The 20,482-nt window shown below is 43.5% G+C and overlaps 1 protein-coding gene across 2 annotated transcripts; it reads left to right on the top strand.

Moving 5' to 3' along the window:
• Positions 1-703: 703 nt before the first annotated feature.
• On the top strand, positions 704-3,263 carry LOC119300609. 2 transcript variants are annotated; one of them, XR_005146487.1, is made up of 4 exons: positions 704-1,026; positions 1,457-1,588; positions 2,019-2,247; positions 2,931-3,263. XR_005146487.1 is itself a non-coding variant. In XM_037577514.1 (3 exons), exons 1-3 carry the CDS (start codon positions 900-902, stop codon positions 2,072-2,074), a joined length of 315 nt encoding a protein of 104 aa, XP_037433411.1. In that variant the 5' UTR covers positions 704-899; the 3' UTR covers positions 2,075-2,612. The 2 variants fall into 2 exon arrangements, 1 of the variants encoding a protein (XP_037433411.1); XM_037577514.1 differs by lacking the exon at positions 2,931-3,263 and having other exon boundaries at positions 2,019-2,612.
• Positions 3,264-20,482: the final 17,219 nt, after the last annotated feature.

Below are 20,482 nucleotides of genomic sequence, written 5' to 3' on the forward strand. Positions count from 1 at the left end.
AGCCCAGTAGGGCATTTGCCCTATCTGCCACACATCCAGGGGAATTTCTATTTGCCGCATGTTGCAGCAAAGTATCGACGAAACGCACAGGGGATGCCACTAGCGAGCGATTTGGGCCGGCCCATCTTTAGAGTACGTACAGGTTCTGGTTTTGGGATCCTTCTAGAGCGTTCCTAGCCGGGTCTTACTGGTTTTGGGAACCATCTAGAAGGTTCCTGAATCGGTTTTTATTTTTCCTTTTTTTACTCTTTCTGTTTTTTTCTTCTTCCTTTTTCTGGTTCGTGTTTCTTTTCTTTTCATTAACTTTTTGTTTTCTTTCAGTTTTCCTTTTCAAGTTAATTTCTCTTTTCAACAAATTTTCTTTCAGTGGATTTTAATTTATTTTTATTTTCTTCTCTTTTTTTCAAAATATCCAAGTTTTGTTCATGTTTCCCAAAAAAGTTCAGTTTTCAAAAAATAAATTCTCAAAATTCAAAAATTGTTCTCATTACCAAAGTTTTGGATTTCGTCCGAGAAAACCGAAATTCCAGCGATTTTCATCCATCCCGTTCTGGCCGGTAAAAGGGTGTACCGGCCCAAAAAATTCGGCCATTTTTAAATTCACAGTCCGGCCCATGGTCTGCTACAGCCCACACAAACCCGCCTGTCGTATAAAAGCATGAATTCACCTCCTCCTAACCCTTAATTTCACTTTTCCCGTCTCCATCTCACTCAGCGGCGGCTGTGGGCAACAGAACCCTAGCGAGTGAGGCTGGGGCGTGGTGCAGCACCGCCTCCTCCCTCCCTCCCAATCTCCTCCCTCGTCTCCCTCCCTCCCAGTCTCTTTCCCGTCCATGGACAGTGGTTGTGCCGACTGGGTGAGTGGTGGCAGCGCCATGTAGCGCGGCCGCACAACTTCGATGCCGGGGCAGGTGGGTTCAGGCGTTGAACGGCTCCACGGGAGCAGCAGTATGCAGCGCATCCAGTCGGGCTCGGGCAGCGCCCCGGCGCCGGACGCACGCGCTGGCCTCCGGCAAGCTGGACATGGTACTGACGTATTGTAACGACTGTTCCTCTAATCTTGTACATGCATCTATTTAGCATTTTTGTATGACGGCTCATCTTGCCCAGATCTATAGCTAGCTTTTCATTTGTGGAGATCTGTAGCTAGGTTCAGCATGCACACTTGCTTGATACAGGAGCACAATTGTGCATGATAGCTCACCTTGCCATGATCTGTAGTTAGTTGTACGTGCATGCTTATTTAGCAAGTGTGGATGATAGCACACCTAGCCAAGTGTGGGTGATGGCACACCTAGGAAGGATCTTTCACTAGCTTGTTCAATAGCATTGTTTCTAATATCTTGTACTACAAGAGTGCTTTATATGTTCTCAACTTTGGTTGCATGCCATTGTTAAAATAGATTGCCATTTTTTGCAAATAAAGTTGATCTTTATCTCATACTTGAATTTTTAGGTGATGGAAGTGCACCCTATCTTAATAGGGTGAGCATTGATGAAGCCAGAAGGAGGGAAAATGTCAACCCCGACAATGAAGATGACATTCTGATGGGGAATGATTCAGCTCCAAGAGAGACAACTTGGAAAGGTCAATAGCATGATCTGCATTTTGTTAATTGTGTTTAATTTTTTTGTATGGATATTATGATACTTTTAGAGAGGAAACATTTAAATAAAAATGTATTAATTCCGTTTAAAGTTAAAATTGTGCTAATTCTGTTTGTTATGCCTTGTTAGCTTTTACTTGATTTTGTTATGCATTAAGAGTAAAAAATGTGCCAAGTCCCTTTTTTCTGCCTTATTATATTTTTTACTTGATGTTATGATGCATTTAAAGTATGTTCTGTTGTAAAAATTATGCTAATTCTTGTTACTGTCCTGGTTCATTCTTTTTATTCCTTACTCAATTTTTAGTCGTATTATGGTGCATTTAGAGTTGAAATGTTGTTTATTCTGTTGTAAAGATTATGCTAATTCTTGTTACTGTCATGGTTCATTCTTTTTTATTCCTTACTCAGTAGGAAAGCCTCTCATCTTGGAAGGAAGGACAATGGCAGGAAAAGGAAGAGGGTAGAGGAAGAAGAGGACGACTACAATGATAGTGAGCATGATGATGAAGAAAATGACGAGCTGGAAATTGATGATGACGAGGATAGCCATGATGATGGTGCAAGTCAATCTGATGGAGGAGATTTGGCAATGCAAGTTGAAAAGGATTTACCAAGCCAAGTTGGAAACAATGTTGAGGTAACAAGTGATTTGCCATTTATGCGCTTTATTATATTCTGTCATAAACATGTGATGTTTGCTTTAGTCCATATGATTTTATATGTTGTTTCAATTGGGGCTGCCATCTATTAATTATCGTTTCTGCCATCTACTTGTGATGTTTATATAATTCACAATGCTTTAGTCCATATGATTCTATATGGTGTTTCAATTGGGTCTGCCATCTATGAGTTGTTGCTGCCATTTACTTGTAATGTTTATACAATTCACAATGCTTTAGTCCATCTGATTTTATATGTTGTTTCAATTGGGGCTGCCATCTATGAGTTGTTGCCGCCATCTACTTGTAATGTTTATACTCCCTCCGTCCGGAAATACTTGTCATCAAAATGGATAAAAAATATGTATCTAGACGTATTTTAGTTCTACATACATCTCTTTTTATCCATTTTGATGACAAGTATTTTCGGACGGAGGGAGTATAATTCACAATGCTTTAGTCCATCTGATTTTATATGTTATTTCAATTGGGGCTGCCATCTATGAGTTCTTTTTGCCATCTACTTGTAATCTTTATACAATTCACATTGTTTTTGTCATATGATTTTGTATGCTGTTCCAATTGGGGCTGCCATCAATGAGTTGTTGATTCTGCCATCTACTTGTAATGTTTATATAATTCACAATGCTTTAATTGCAAGGTTAAGCGGCATGGGAGCAAAAGAGCTTTTGGTTTGATGAAGACTAACAGGTGGATGAACAGGAAGTCCGAAGTGAAGGTCTCTGTTCGATTCAATACTTTTGGTGCAAGACTGAAGAGTTGAAGAACAAGAATTCAGAATTGAACTTTCTGTTTGTATTTTGGGGTCGGTATAATTGAACCTTGAATGCCGTGTTAAATTCATTGTGGACTGTAATTCTGAACCGTTATGATATTCACTTTGACTCTTAGTATCTGAACTATTAAGTAGCATGTTACTCATAGTATCTGAAATATTTAGTCGCATGTTAATCTGGACTATCATGTTGCTTTTCTAATGGGTGCCGCTCTCTGAATTGATGGACTCTACTACTGTCTGAATGGTTGCAACTGGAGTGCTGATCTTCAGTCTGATACATAGTGATTTGATGAATAGATTCAGCTGTTTGATTTTTACATGCATATTTTGCTAGAAATTCTGATACTCAGTTGTTGTTCTGTTGTATTTCAATTTTTTTTGGCAAATTTTTTTGGGATCCTTCGAGAGCGTTCCCAGCCGGGTCTTACTGGTTTTGGGAACCATCTAGAAGGTTCCTGAACCGGTTTTTATTTTTTCCTTTTTTTACTCTTTCTGTTTTTTTCTTTTCTTTTTTCTGGTTCCTGTTTCTTTTCTATTCATTAACTTTTTGTTTTCTTTCGGTTTTCCTTTTCAAGTTAATTTCTCTTTTCAACAAATTTTCTTTCTGTGGATTTTAATTTATTTTTATTTTCTTCTCATTTTTTCAAAATATTCAAGTTTTCTTCATGCTTCCCAAAAAAGTTCAGTTTTCAAAAAATAAATTCTCAAAATTCAAAAATTGTTCTCATTACACATAATCTCGGAAATATAGATAAAGTATTCCAGAAGGAAATATTTCAGAAAGGAGCATTATGTTTGCAAAAGCCAAACGAACCTGAGCTAAGTGTCATGGTTGAAAACAATGGCGGAGCGATGTTGAGGCCGGGGGCCACTGCCCCCCCCCACCCACCCACCCTTGGGATACTTTCTGATTTCTGTAGTTGCATAGATTGAAGAAAATACAAACATTTAACCCTCCAATAATTCATATTGTCTTACTATAGTTGTTAAGCCTGATCAAATGGAGTTGTTGTTAGCAGGCCCTACTCACCACCTGTTCTCATCATATGAGTATGTCTGAACTCTTTCGGATGATTATCTGAAGATTAGCAGCCCTACTCTCCGGCTCTTCAGACACATTTGCATACATATAGCTTCAGTCGTGGCTCGACGCCATATTTGTCGAAGCACAATCATCTGCAAGCATTGCAACTTTTTGAAGAGTGCAAATGGACAAAGGCACTCCGACCGAGGCACCTACAACACCTGAGCTATCATGATATCTCAAGGAGCAGGTATATGAACGACCTTCCCAATGAAATAAGCACAAACAGCTCACTATAGTACTGTGTGCTACTGATGCGCAAAGGGGAAGTCATAGATCAGCTCAACGCTTGACCGCCGAGGCATCCCAACAGCTGAAGAAGCATGCATCAATGGGTGTGCAGCAGCAACCAACCAGCCACAGTATCCGCCATCCCAGCCCAACATATTGTCCGAGCAAGAGTTATACACTAGTAATATTCACCACATGTGTGACTGCAACTATACATTCTATAATTTGGTAAGAAGATAATACACCACGGATGTACGCTCTCTTGTGTAATATGTGCTCAATTTATGATGAGTTAATATTCAAAGTTATTCTGTCACCATATGTCATTTACAGGTACTAAACCTGAACTATGGGAACCCAAATCTTGGAAGCAGTATGGTATTCGTCAACGTCGATAAGGCGGCTGGTTCAGTCAAGTACTGAAAAGAGGTACAGATACAATGTATGTCTGTGGAATTAATTACTGTACCATCAATTGTAAAAGTTTGATTTTTTGAGAAAGGGTGAATTTTATTTACTTAAAATGAAGCATCATGTGGATATAAACACAGTGAGTACACATCTGCCCTCTGTATATGTAGGATGCACACAGCCAAACAAACATACGCAAAATTGGTCGGCAAATAGCAACTTCATGTAAGAACAATGCTATGCCTAAGTGAAGAAAAAGAAAAATCACAAAATGATCAAATCCGCGACCGGCAAACCATAATAATGACCATATCACAGCACCAACCATTTCATAACACCAAAATTACAACACAGATCTTCAATGGCAACGCCTTCAGGAAGGAAGCGACACATTAGCGCCGCTGTCGTTGGATCCAAACACCACAGGCCAGATTCTAGGTTGTCATCCTCAAGAAACAGTGTGAACACGTCCTATCAATGCCTTCAACAAGCTAACGACACAATACTTCGCCATTGCCAGGTATAACCAACTCGATTCATACCTAGATTTTCACCCCGAGCTCGAGATCCGGTACTCAAGAACAGGGCCTCAACGTAATCTTCAGCGTTATGTTTTCCTGTTCTGTAAGCTCTGATGAAAATAAGCGAAGACCTGAAGCTTGGAGAAAATGAATTCCATGTTGCTGAAATCTGTCTTCTTTGTGCAGAACAAACAAGCATGTCCATTAACAAATCATGCCCTGATCGATTACTTGCCAAAGCACGTAGTAAGTGCTACTTCCTTCGTTCTCAAATATTTGTCTTTCTAAACATTTTAAATGGACTATAAAATACTGATGCATGTAGACATATTTTAAAGTATAGGTTCATTTATTTTACTTCGTATATAATCACTTGTTGAAATATCTAAAAAACAAATATTTAAATGAAATATGTATATGACAACTGTAATCGTTTCTGCAAAACTGCCACACCACTCGGTGTCCCTCGGATCGGCATCGCAGAACGATCCACTTTATTCGGTTTTTCCACTCCTTCCCCGCGCTCGTCTTCTCCTTCAGGCGATATCGTGTCACGGCTCACATATAGTGGTCGCCGCCCCCCCGCCGCCGCCCGTCCGGTGCCAAGCCATGGCGTCGCTGCTGCTGCACAAGGTGTCGGGCTCTGTGCCGCGCCGCACGACCCAGACGCCTCCTCATCGTCCTACCCTGTGGCGCCTTCAGGGACCTCTGCAACCACGTGTGGAGGCGAAGGTGGAGATCGTGATGCGGGAGGAGGAGCTCGGGGAGAGGTGGAGGCGGCCGTGGGGCTTCCAGGCCTCCACGCTCGTCGTCGAGCTCCAATCGGACTCCATGACAAGAGCTTCCTCTACGTGTAAGTATATTCGGTGCCATCATTGTGCTTCAATTCACCAAGTCAAACCAACTCGCGTGCTGTCAGGCTCTGAATTTTGCTTGTGTTTCTGTCAGGTCGTTGAGCCCGTACGCCGGCATGAGCCACCTTGAGTGCCGAGTGCTCGCCGTTCGGCTGCACACCATGGCATGGAACGGGGCGGTGGAGCCCAAACTCACATAGGTTAATACCATACGAGTGCAGTAAGTACTCCGGAGCGCGGACAAAATGCTGAATTTTCTGACACTAATTGAGGATCTTGCTCTGAACCTCTGAATGATCGTAAGTGATATGATAGCTTTGCAGCATCTTGCCACCCATGATCCTGATCCCTTTCTTCACGATGCTGCTGGGCGTGATCTGGAGGAGGTCATCATCAAAGAGGATGAAATTAGTGGGCGACAACATCCGCCCAGCCCTCCTCTGCTTAGCTAGGCTTGTACAGACACATTTTTCTTCTTTTATCATAGCTTAGTATGAGAATGGACACACCAAGCCGTGTGGTGCAGGATGCTTGTTGTTCCTTTTTTTTTGCTAGACGCACACTCATAATTTGTCATGATGCACGCACGGTATTTTTCACGCTATTCAATGCCGCTTACGACAACCTTTTAATTTGAAGATGTGTGGTCAGCTTTTTAGTGTCACCATGTTCACTGTACTCACCTAATCAGCTGATTGGACTTGAGTCCTTTTGGCTATCTCAAGGCTTTTTATGGAGTATATGTAGCCTACTTGTGCTTCTATTTTGTTTGTGCTTAAAATTTGAAACAGAGGATGATGGTTTTTATCGATCGAGAGAGTAGAGGTTGATCAGTGAGATGTCATGTATCTAAATGCACGTTGTAGTTCTGCACCACCAACACCATGTTGCGCAACTAGATAATTTACGTGCAGGACGGTGACCAAAGATGGGCATCGCTAAGGATCTTTGGCGAGGACTAGACGAAGGGTGTCATACTTGGGTGCTGGGTTGAGGGAGTCACTTAGGAATGCATTTTTTTTTTTGCTTTTCAACAAGTTGAGACCAACGCAAATGTAGATAGCATGATAAATTACATATCTTATAATTGATAACTCACACACAAACACTATGCTAAAGAAAATAACCCTGAAAAAAAAGAGTTGTTGAAAACATACTTGCTATAATTTTCTGTGTAAATAGCATGGTAATATATGTACCGCAAACCCGATAACTTCAACACAAATCCCACAGTAACTTTGGCCTGAAAAAAAATTGTTGAAAAAAATAAGGTCACTAACTTATGTGTAAATAATATAATAATTTACGCTCCACGGACTTGATAACTTAAATACAAATATCATTGTAACTTTAACAGCGGAGGGTGGAAGGAGTTTTTTTAAAACATACACCGATAATTTTTGTATAAATAACACGGTAATATAAGTACCACATAACTTACAATTTACATATAAAGAGCATGGTAACTTTTGATCCGGCAAAAAAGTTGCTGAAAACATAACCCCGGTAACTTTTTTTGTAAATACTACGGTAATATACATTCCGTAGACATGATAATTTAAGTACAAACACCGCGATAAAATTAAACAAGGAGGGGAGTTGTTAAAAAATATACCGCAGTAACTTTACGTGAAAAATAACATGATAATATACGTACCGCGTACATGATAATTTACGTACAAACATCGCGGTAATATTGACCAAGGGAAAAATGTTATTGACAAATGTACTTCCGTTAACTTCTATGTGAATAGCTTAGTAAAATAGGAAACACCGACTTGATAACTTGGGTGCAAACACCATGGTAACTTTCTCCGAAGAGGGGAAAATTGTTGAAGAAATATACCCCAATAACTTACATGAAAATAGAACAGTAATATACGAATCGTATACCCAATAACTTACGTACAAACACCGCTGTAACTTTGACTAAGGGCAAAAAAGTTGTCAAAAAACATACCCGCTATAACTTAAGTGAAAATACCATAGTTATATATGAACCGCAAAACCCGATAACTAACGTACAAAGACCATGATAAGTTTGATTCGGGTGGATGAAGTTTACATCGGTCTTTTCTTCTCCTTCGAAGGTTAGGTATCCACTCGTTAGTTCAGCGCCGCATAAATACTAACTTTAAAAGGGGCGACTCCCGCCTGTGCTTAAGTTGTTTCAAGTTTGTAAAGACTCGCGATCGGAAGATTGGTTGAAAATATACCCCGGAAACTTATGCATAAATAGCACAGTAATAGTCTTGATTTGGGGAAGAGTAGTAAAAAGTGGTCGAAAAATACCCTAGTAACTTCTGTATGTAAATAGCACAGTAAATTACGCACCACAACCTTGATAATTTAGGGCCAAACACCGTGGTAAATTTGATCTGGAGAAAAAGTTTGTTGAAAAGATACCCGATAACTTCTGTGTTAATATCACAGTAATATACCCATCGCATAACTGATAACTTGCATACAAATACCATGGTAATATTCGACTCCGTGGGGAAATTGTTGAAAACATACCCCGTAAATTTTGTGTAAATAACATGGTTACATATGCATCACATACCTACGTACAAACACCACGGTAATTTTGATCAAGCAGAAAACATACCCCCTGGTAACTTATATGAAAATATTATGGTGATATACAAACCGTGGCTGATAACTCATATACAAGCACCGATATAAATATAACATTGACCAAAGAGCATGGTAATATGCGAATCGCAGATCTAAAAACAACATGGTAATATAAGAAACGCAGGCCCGAAAACTTATACGAATATAACATGGTAATATATGAACTGCAGGGTCGGTGAATCATTTTTATGCCTTCGATAACTTATTTGGAAATAGCACATTAACTCGCCTAAAATGGGCATGGTAACTTATGTAGCAAGGCATGGTAAATTTTGGCTGAAAAAAGTCATTGGAGCATGCCAACACGGGATCTAGTTTTGAAGATCTCATGGCGTCGAATCTTTTATGTAAAAACGGTTTTTACATCAGACCAACGGTTTGAGCTACAAAATATTTTAAATATTTAAAATAAAGAGAATCTAGAATGACATCAGCTATTTTGTCCTTTAGTGTATGCGTATAATTAGAAGGAGAAGTGTACGTGAAAGGAGAAAGAATGCTAATATATGCATATATTTAAAGTGAAGGAAGTAAAGGTGTGGCAGTTTTGATTATATGACACACTTTTTTTTCGAGAAGGGGGTTTGCCCCGGCTTCTCCATCAGAAAGATGCATACGACCATATTATTGATAAGTAAAAGGTTCAACAAAAGTCTCACGGTCTCAAAACAAAAGAACATGTGCTCAACAAAGAGCACGAGTACAGAAACATGGACAGCCACAACCGGCAGACAAAAGACGGATAGGAAACTAAACACCTATCCTATTACATGATCGCCATCCAAACAGGTTAAAGCAGACATGTGCCAAATATCACAGTGCGTATTTAAAAACGGAGGTAGTAGTTCCTAAGAGCATCTCCAGCCGCGCCCCCAACACGGCCCCCCAGGCAATATTTTCGCGCTAGCGCCGAATAAACGGCTCAGTCGCGCCCCCAGGAACCCGTTTTTGCCGGCTTGGGCTGAAATCAGCGCCGGCAGACCCAGGCCAAACCCTGCGCGCTGGGGGGCGCTGGGGCGAGCGGTTTTGGCGCGAAAGAGCCGCGGGCCTACCAAGTCAGCGAGACGGCAGCTTCGTTTCCCTCATCGCCTCGGTTCCCGTGGTAATCAATGCCAAGGCTGCAGCGCTGCCGCCGCCGGTCATCCTTGCCAGTGATTCCTTATCACGGGCGGCGCGGCGACGCCTTCCTTCCCACCACGCGTACACACGGGCGCGGATATATAAGCCGCTGGCCTCCCTCGCCTCTGGCCACACCAGCCCTAGCCGCCCATTGACCGCCGTCGAGCTCTCCCTCTCCCGTGCGCAGCCGTCGATGCTTCTTCCCTCTCTCCCCCTCTCTCTCAAGCCCGATGGCCGCGCGTTTCCCCGGTGACGCGGCGGCGGCCAACGGCTTCGGGCGCCGCTCGCTTCACGAGTGGGAGGCGTGGCTCCTGTTCGAGGCTAACATCTCGACGCCACCGGACATGCGCGCCGGTCCGATGGGGTGGAGACTCAGCAACGTGGGAGTGCCCATTCCTCCGATGCCCGACGTCGAGGCGCACCCGCCTTCTTCGCCGCCGAGATCGACCGCGTGTGAGCTTCCCTCACAGAGGAGCAGCTCGCCCTTCCCCAGTACGCCGCGGACAACCATGCGGCGTGGGCGGCGTACGTCCAGCGCCGCCAGGAGCAGAGGGTGGCGTCCACCAACGGGGCACCGGTGGTGGGCGGCGTCAAGAACAGCGAGGGGCGCCGCGTGTGGTGGGGCGTCCCCGGCCGCACGCTCGACGGCGTGCTGGAGTACCTCGAGGGTGGCAACGACCCGCCGCTGGCAGACCCTGTCGCGGCGGCTTCCCCGGTCCACCGCCGACGCGCCGGGAAATGGATGCCCAGGAGGTTCGGTTCCTCCTCGACTTCCTCCTCGCACTCCTCCTCCCGTTCTTCTTCCGAGTCCTCCGGCTTGCCGGATTTGCTCGGCGTTAAGTCCGAGCCCGCCGAGGAGACGCCGCTCGGCCGACGCACTCGCAGCACCGGCATCGTCATAAACGAGGGCGGCCGGCGCGCCTCCTTGTCGGCTCCTCTGCGCTTCGTCAAACCAAAGTCGGAGCCGGGGCTCGCGGCCGTGAAAAGGGAGCCGGGCTCCCCGCCGTGAAGACGGAGCACGGCGATGGGGAGCTCGACGAGGCGGCGACCCTGAAATGGTCGCACGACGACTGGCTGAAGATGGAGATGGAGCGCCAGTGCCGCGCTTTGGAGCACTCCAAACAGCGCCGGGGCCGTGACGAAGGAGGCGTCATCGTCCTCGACGACAGCGACGATGACGACGCGCCGCCACCGCCACCGGTCCGCCATGGCGACGCCGGGCAAGGGTTTAGCACGGGCGGCCGCGTCAAGGAGGAGAAGGCCGACGATGAAGACGACGGCAAGGATGGCGACAACGGCGACGACTACGTCGCGTTCAGCGACTGCTTTGGCCCGTAGTTGTAGTTTTGGCTTTTTTTAGATAAATTTGCTATGTAAAATGTCGAACATGTCTAATATATGCCAAGTTTGCCGAATTTTAGCCGAATTTAGCCGAACTTTGCCGAATGTTTTTTTTAAGTTAAACGGCGTCTGGGGGCGGCCCTGGGGTCGGCGACTGGGAACCCACTCGCCCCAGGCCGATCTTTTACGCCGGCTCGCCCCCAGACGGTGATTTTACGCGCCTCCTGGGGAGCCCAACGGCTAGAGATGCTCAAATAGACAAAGCTATCTAGCTATGGATCAGCTTGATCGATCCTAGCCGGCAATACACGTACGCACGAGAGGATTGGATGGCCACGGGAGCATTCTTTCTTTATTGCTTCATGATCTTCACTCTACGATCAAAAAGCAATAAAGTGCAAAGGCTCCACACCAGCCTTTTGGTCAACTCGGCGAGTCTGCGTATTGTGCTCCGGCGACTTATCTGAGCTAGCTAGCGACTAGTGCCATACGTGTGTACATCCATCAGGCAACGTACACAAGGAAGGCTTGATTGCTAGCAGGAGGCCAGCTTTGCACTGCGGTCCACTCGACGTAAATAAACTTTGTCAGTTTGGTAGCCAGCATTCGTCATCATCGTCGAGAAGTACTCAACGACAGCGTCATCAAGGTTGGCTCTGGGCCAACAGTCCGAGTGTAAGTACACTTGCAGCCGTGTGCTGTTGAACGGTCTGTTGTCTTTCTTGTGCGGTACCGTCCGGCACTGGTAGTTATGGTACGATGGTCGTAATAGTACATACAGTTCAATGTAATATTGTGTTCTACTCCTTCCGTCCCAAAATAAGTGTCTTAATCTTAGTAAAAGTTTGTACTAGAGTTAGTGGAAATTTGAGACACTTATTTCGTGACGGAGGTAATATGTTATTACACATCTCATTTTTCATGTCCTGTAGAGGAGAACACTATTAGCTATTTAGCTGATAACTACTAAAACAATGTGTATGGCATATTTCAGGTTGCTGTTTGTGCGTTTTTATGCCTTTCCCATGATTGATTTTCTAAAGCAGATATTGCAGTTTTGATTCTCAATGAGATAAGATGAAGTTAAGGCTTAAACCATGTTCAAAGCTATATGATGTGCAATATGTCCTTGACGTGTGTTAATAAAGTAAAAAGTAAATGAAGCTTTTTTTTTTCCTTATTCGGTTAAATCGTGTCTGTTGATCTCGCTACTAACGCTGGATTAACAAACAGCCCAAGGCAACATTGTTTCCTCATCCTAGCAGTGAATTCTTGTTGACCCCAGTTCATCTTTCCCTCCCTCGTTGAACAAGAAACTTCAGTAGACGTGTGCGCCAACCTGTTTGTGTGAATGCATGTAAAGAATACGAACTACTTTATCTTGAAACCAGTGAGTATAGTTCAAGCTTTAAAATATCGGATATCAGGTTGGTATTGGTTTGGCTTTGACATATCGGGTGATATATCGGACGATATGTAGATATATCGGAGAAACCATGTCTAGTTTTTTTCATTATTCTTGTTTAAACCATTTTTTAATAAAACAAAATGTATGGTGTCAAGCTCTAACATAGCTCTTTTAAATTTCTAATTTATTAATTTGTTGATTAAAAAACTGTTAAGGAAAAATTCACAAAATCCTGACTATATGATTAAAAATAATATGATATATGTACATTTGTACGAAACATTGTGCATGACTTTGATAATATATAATTGTAACTACATAATCTTATTTCACTGCTTTCTGATATGAATTGTTGTCATCTACGTATTATTCTATATCGGTGGACATATCGGGCCAGATAGCGGCCATATCGGTCGATATTTCGGTCCATATCAGATGATACGTTTGCAAATGATATTTACAAAATGATATTTTGTGTTCATATCGGTAGTGCTCCAAAAGTGATATATCGGCCTAGATTTGAAAAGCTTGGTATAGTTCATATTGTCATGTCTCGTGGATTTGGAACAAGAAAAATTTAAAACATCGTAGATGTTTTCCAAGATATTTTAGTCAGCGTATGATCCCAGTTACAAGTTGTCCTACCGTAGATTATATCCTTGTAGGCCTTGTTCCTAGTACTAAAATGTGAGTTTATCCTCCTTTAGTTTGAGCTAGACGCGGAGTTTTGGCACCCGGGTTCATCTGCACCCATGTTTAGAAAAAAATTCAAAAACAATACTACAAAAATTCAAAAAATTCCAAATTTTTTTATGGTGGTAGATAATTTGACGTGTGAGGTGCACCCCAAAAATCAGCTCATTTAAGCATCTGAGCAGCTCTCGGCTAAAAAGACAAAATCAGGGTCTGTAAAAATGTGTACTGTTCCCGCACTGTTTTGACCCGATTTGTCCTTTTTGCCGAGAGCTGCTCAAATGTCAAATGAGTTGAATTTTGGTGCGCACCTCACGCGTCAAATTATCTACCACCACAAAAAAATTGGAATTTATTAAATTTTTCTAGTTTTTTTTTGAATTTTTTACTGAGCGGGAGCAGATGAGCCCGGGCTCCAGGATGAATTATTGCTCTATTAGTAGTTATTTTCACGTTTTGTTTGCCTTTTCCCGAGATCCCTTGTTTAATTCGTTCACTTTCCTATCAAGTCTAGTTCCTGAGGTGTAGCTGTAGGAAAGTGTTAACCATTTGTAATAATGTTTAATTTGTTCACTTCCCTATCAAGTCCAGTTCCTGAGGTTGAGCTGTAGGAAAGTGTTTACCATTTGTAAGGATTTAAGCAAACAAAACTGTCAGTGATGCCTTCTGCTCTGGCTCAGAGCTTTTTTTTTTTTTCCTTTTTTTGACGGTGGTGGCTCAGAGTTCACAGAGCCCAATATCCAACGAATGCAGTGGGAATTTCACATAACATTTTGCGACAATTGCAGGAAAAACCCAATCTTTCTCCCATGTACATATATATATATATATATATGTATATATATATATATATGATTTCAAGATTTCTTTTTTGCCCATGTTCCCATAACGGGCATATTTGGTTTCTTTATTGAACAAAGTACGGGTATAATTGGTTTAACTTTTGCGTTACATGTACATCCCACTCCCACCTTTGCCAAACAACAGAGAGAAGAAGAAAGAACATTCCTTCTATCCTATACTCCTGCACGGTAGGCTGCACATACTGTAAAAGTGTAAAATTTGGATACAAAGAAAAATAGAGAGGATTCATCCGCACTCTGAAGTCAGCGGCCAGACTGAAAAGCTTGTGCGTTCCGGAAGACTGCCATTATGCTTTCAGCGAAAGGTTGCCTTCATGCGGTCTCATCTTCAATAAATAATGCATATCCTCGCTGACGCAACCAAAATGGTCGCCATCGTGGTATACTACAAACCACCTATCAGATTCAGGTGTCATCTATCTGTCCCACATCAGCGAGGAGGTTGCGCTTTACTACTGCTCGGTATGCGAATTACTTGGAAATATGGCCCACCGATGGATCCAGTCCAGTTGTGCGAGAGCTCGGCCGGTTTGCACCTACGAAGCTCCGCCTGTCAACCCAGACTCGTCCCTCTAGCTTGTCTATTGCGGCAAAGCTCTGCTTGCTTGCCATGTTGATGAGCTCCACTATTAGGTCTGAGTTCTGCATGCCGCTCCAAAAGAATCGGGACTTGACCCTGTTATCCAGCTCAAATTTCTGATGTATCCCATTTCTAAAAGATTTTCTCATTCAACTACTGGTGCTACTTGTCGTGTTAAACACCCTTACTTTCTCCATAGACGTGTCCATGTTGTGCGCGATTGGGAGACACCTCTATTTTAGTTTTGAGCGTTGCTTCTGCTACCCGAGGGAGCTAGTTATTTATAGATATGGTGTAGGTGCAGACTTCATTGCTTGACCAAACTTTACGTGTCCCCCCCTTCGATTTCCTTCGTCCTACGAGTGTAGCCATAGTTGTCGAGAAATTAACATCTCTTGAGGCAGGACAACATGTGCAGCCTTGAATAAGTTAGACCCATTCTAGATTGAAGAAAAACAAGATTTTCAGGCTTAGCAACAAAACTGTAATCAGTAGCGGCCACCGAAGGCGATTGTGACCAACTTGGCCAAAGCCGCCTCTAATGACTCAATGGAGGCTGTTATTTTAGCTTTGGAGGCGGTTGAAAATTTGAAACCGCCTGTAATATCACACACAGGTTGTTTAAAATTCGTAACCGCCTCCAATTCTCAAGTAATAGTGGATGCATTCTATTTAGAACTGCCTGCCTGGTCGATCACCTCACTGATACTTACGTCTTTCCACCGCTCATCCCATTCTTGGTCACATCTAAATCTCTTTGGTGGCACCAAGCACCGGTCTCCTCGTTGAAGGCACCATCGAGGTCCCTCCCCTATACCCCTACCCTATGCCCAAGTGTAGACGGAAAATCTCCTTAGATTAGGCGGTGGCGGCACTACGTGTGTCGTGCCCTTCTTGGAGGCGTCGCCTGGGGCGTTCGGGTGCTCGGTTAGAGGAACTACAGGCGGAGAGGATGAGAGTAGTGGTAGCAGGTGGTGTTCACGAAGGAGGAGCAATGTGGCATATGGCACGTCGACAACGGCGGGTCTCAGCACCATGGAGTAGCACGGTCTCGGCGGTGATCGCGTGTTGATGGATGAACGCAGGATGGTGGGGCTGTCTAGCATCATGGTGGCGTTGATGGTAGTTGGGCCTCGCAAGATTGATGCATCAGTACCTGCTCAGAAGATGGATCGATGGAAGACAGAGGCGACAGCGTCTGCAGCGTGCGCATGCGATTTCCACTGAGAGTGCGTCGGATTGGTGTGTATCCTAGACCAGGCAATGCGGCTTAGTTGGGACCTCTGGCTTTAGATTTTGGGGTTTGGTGTGAGGTCTGGGTATGCAGCTCAGACAATCTGAACCTCTTCATCAAGTTGATAGGAATAGCAATAGATATTGCCGAGATGGTGGCTTCAAACTTATTGATGTATTACTTTGTGAAGTCTTGGTGAAAAATAAATAAAATGGTTACATGTATCGCCTTATGCAGAGCCCCGGGGTCATCCTCCTTTACGAAAAGAAGTGTCGAGCGCTTGTCGTGATGCGCCTTCCCATGGTATTTGGTCATGCTAGCCGCCGTGCCACTTAGTGCTCAGAATTCCCACATCTCCTCCGAATTCCTCACCACAATCCCCCAAATTTTAACCTAAATAGATTGCAATGCTTAATTATACAATAGTTTTTTTTTCAACAAATGGTAAATTTTATTGGCTCAAAATGGAGCATCAAGAGAATAAAAACATAATGAGCACACACCCGACCTCTGCATATCTCTCATGGTTGTATATTGCCATGTTGTAATATTTGCAGAAACTATGCAACATGACAGAGACTTAGAACAAGAAGAGATGTTGGGAGAAATAATCAGCGGCAGAGATGATGATATCACCTCACATTTTCTGAATGACTCCGATGGTGAGGGAAGAGAAGACGACGGCTCGGATGAGAGAATGGAGGGAAGATGACGGCTCCTCCGGTGTTGGAGCCTTAACTGTTGCATAGTTCGGCGAGGTTTATTAATTAAGCCTCTGCAGGCTAGATGCATTAATTGATTTGTATGTACATATATTAATGCTAGCTTCTTTCTTCTTTTAGCCCTCCAGATCGAGCCAACCTTTTATAAAGAGACGAGGCCCAAAAAAAGGTTGGGCGAGAATGAAAGGTTCACGATCAAAGAAGCCGGTGCAGATGGAAAACCGACTGCTCCCAACCGGAACGCGGACCGATTTATACATCAGTACAGAGTTTTTGTTAGGGACAACATCCCGATCAGCATCCAAGAATGGAATAAGCCAAGGAAGGACGATGGAGTTTCTTATGTCGAGGATAGATCCAAAGATGAGCTTTGGAATACACTTATGACAAATTTCACCCTACTGCGAGAGTTCGATCCAAATAACTATGTTTTATAGCGAGAAGTCAAGGTGTGGGCTCTTAAGAAGATGACCCAACAATTCAACAACTAGAAGAATAGATTGCACAAAAAGTATGTCCAGAAAGAGAAGACTACGACATTCACCGGAGCAGATGCAAAGTTAAAAGATCACTGGCCCGCGTTTGTGGCGTACAAGACATCGGAGGTAGGTAAGAAAAGGTCAAAAATAAAAAAGGACAATGGTGGAAAGTAGAAATATAACCATGTTATGGGGTCAGGTGGCTACAATTTTGCCAGGCCTAAGTGGGAGAAAGGTGAGAACGATCCAGAGCCATTGGAGTGGAACGAGCAGGCAAAGGCTTGGTTCTACGGGGAAGTGTGTTTATACAAAAGTTTAACTTGCAACACCCATCAAAGCCATACAAGATGAAATGAAGGTTGTGCGGGAAGGGGAGTTCCACCCCGAGAGAGAGAAGGACAGGCTGATATGCACCCTCGGGAATTCTGAACACCCTGGATGAACACGAGGCACATCAGGCTCCTTTCCGTTGAGGGTTGGGTTTCCCGACAGCAGTGAGACTTATAGAAGCTGAGGGAGAAAGAAGAAAGAGGATGCAGACTGGCTGCAGAAGGTAGAAGAAAGAGTAGCGTTGCAGCAGAAGCAAATAGATGCACTTAGCAGCCAACGAGCTACTGGCCCACCATCTCCCTGCATGAAGATCCTTCATTCGATACTGCCTACGGAGCTACCCCACCATCTCAGCGGAAAAACATCGTGGCTTCCACGGAGCTCGTGCGGCCCATAGATGATATTATGGCTCCTCTCTACCCCGCAGATGATATCACACAGAGGGAATATTGTGATCTACATGTGAAATGCATGAACCTATCCATGGAGGCAGCGATAGTCTATGCCTTACCTCGTCGACCTGATGGAACTTTCTGATTCCAGATGGCTATGCTGTTGTTGGGGTGGATGAAGTTATGAACGGATTTGGGCAGCTGGAGCTTGAGTACCCTACATGTGAAGGGGAGACTCATCTGGGAGATGCCAGAAGGGCTACAATTCTATGGAGAAAGCAACACATCGTGCTTCCACATTGGATGCCGCGTCAGTAGACTCCGCCTCAGCCGTCTCCGCTACATCAGCAGACCCTGCTGTCTCAGCCATCTCCGACGTGTCAGCTGACTCCGCCTCAGTCGTCTCCGCCGCGTCAGCAGACTCCGCTGGCTCAGCCATCTCTGCCGCGCCAGCTGACTCCGCTGCCTCAGCCGTATCCGCTGCATGAGCAGACTCCGCTGCCTCAGCCCCGGCGGAAGAGACCGGCCGCTGCTCCGATGGCTAGTAGTACAACTACAAATCCAGAACAGATAGAAGCTTCAAGAAGGCTCCTACCGAGTTACCATACAAACTGAGTGATGATGAACTCAACAAGGTCGGGGCTGCTGATGTGAAACACCAGTTTACACTGACCCATCTAGATCCAAAGGAGAAAATAGATCCGATAAAAGCGAAGTGCTGTCTGGATAACCTTACGTGACCACCACCACCTTCGCTGCTATCAAACTATGACCGCTATATTGAAAAGACATTTGATGAAGTAAAGGGCGCGGGAAGTAGCAGTGGTGCAAGTGGAAAACAATTCGCCAGCTCAACGAACAGAAAAACCAATCATGCCCTTGCTCAAGGTGTTTACCGATATCGCTAATGATCCGGGGTAGCAGTCAATGATCTTTGTTTCTCTCTTGGTGAATACTTAGGCGACGATATATACAGTTCCTCATGGCTGAGTTAGCCTTTAAATTTGAGAATGGCAAGCCTCTCGTCAGACCTGAGGAGCTTCCCCATCTACCAACACAAATGCGAAGATTGCATCAGTGGTACATGGAAGCCTCAAAGGAAGGGAGCAACAATATCTATGTGGGAATTAAAGATGAACATTTTTTCAATGGAGTCGAGGTGATGTACATTGAATTTGATGATTATTTAAGTTATACAATCAAGACGCCCCTCGCCGAAACATTGTCAGTTGCTATTGTTTGTAAGTACTATTTATGTAATTAAGTCTCTAGCTCAGCTTGTTCATTGCATGTATATGTAATTGTTCTCTGCAGACTAAAGATCCTCAAATGCAAAACAGGACAAATCTATGACATTGGGTTCATTAACCCAAATACCGTAAATGAATATACGGTAGCACACAACACCTAGGATACAGCAAAAAACATGCTTAAGGCGTTAACATGACAACAAACCAGAAGGAGAATACTACTTCCTTACAACTTCAAGTCAGTGTTACTGTCTTGTGCACATTCTGTTTCACTTACACGAGGTTAAGTGTAATTAATGAGTTATGTGTGCGCAGTTCCACTTTATTCAGCTAGTCATTTAGCTTGACACGGGAGTAGTAATTGTCTTAGACTCGAGACGTAAAGACCATAAGGAGTGGGCGTACATGAGTGAATGCTCCAGAAGTAAGTTCAATCATTATGGCACTATATTGGCAACTTTCGTTCATTTCCTGATATCAAGAAATCCTTTTCTTTGTCGGGCAGGGTTTGGCAAAAAGTTCACGAAGGAGGCTAGGGGTGAATGGAAAAAGGAGCACGATTTCAACACCCCAAAGTAAGTAGTACTAGATAGTTCTACGCATCTCTCATTGATTCTAGTTTCAATATCATTATCATGCTTGAGTATTATTTTTATTGCACTCTATTCTCGTAAATTGCTTGAGGCGGGCACCCAGGAATAATTTATGTGGATACTACGTTTGCGAGTTTATTCGTCAGACGAGACCTATGAGTAGGGAAAATCTTTACAACAATTTTAAGTACGTAAAAAATACTCACAATTTTATTTTATTACCCCCTTCTTTAAATTGGATCCAACAGAAGAGAGACAAACTCCTATCAAAGGAACACATACGAGCAATTCAAGAGGAATTGGTGGGATTCTTTCTTGAAGAGGTCATACCTACAGACGGATAATACTATCGGGATTTGAAATGCTATTTTGGTAATTAGATATTAGGGACCGTAAGAGACGTTATATTGTATATATGCATGAACGTGTACTATATGTAATAGCGTCAAATAGATATACAAAAACTTGTTGTTCGACCAAGAACGGAGAAAGAGAGGTCAAATCTCTCTATATATTCATGACGACATTGTGTAATGGTTTATTCATTGCTATATGTAGTAGCTAGTGTCGACCTAAATGGAAAAAATAAAATGAAAATGAAAACCCAAAATGTAAAAGAATTGAATGGTAAACACAAAAAGAAAAGGGGGAAACACAAAATGAAACCCTATC

Source organism: Triticum dicoccoides, chromosome 1B (genome assembly GCF_002162155.2).
Source record: "Triticum dicoccoides isolate Atlit2015 ecotype Zavitan chromosome 1B, WEW_v2.0, whole genome shotgun sequence".
NCBI classification, from domain to species: Eukaryota; Viridiplantae; Streptophyta; class Magnoliopsida; order Poales; family Poaceae; genus Triticum; species Triticum dicoccoides.

Bases quoted from the DNA above. Each gene is read 5' to 3' on its own strand.
- LOC119300609 (XM_037577514.1), top strand. From the start codon at position 900: ATGCCGGGGCAGGTGGGTTCAGGCGTTGAACGGCTCCACGGGAGCAGC. The intron at 1,027-1,456 runs GTACTGACGTAT...TTGAATTTTTAG, and splicing joins CCTCCGGCAAGCTGGACATG to GTGATGGAAGTGCACCCTAT. The intron at 1,589-2,018 runs GTCAATAGCATG...TTCCTTACTCAG, and splicing joins AAGAGAGACAACTTGGAAAG to TAGGAAAGCCTCTCATCTTG.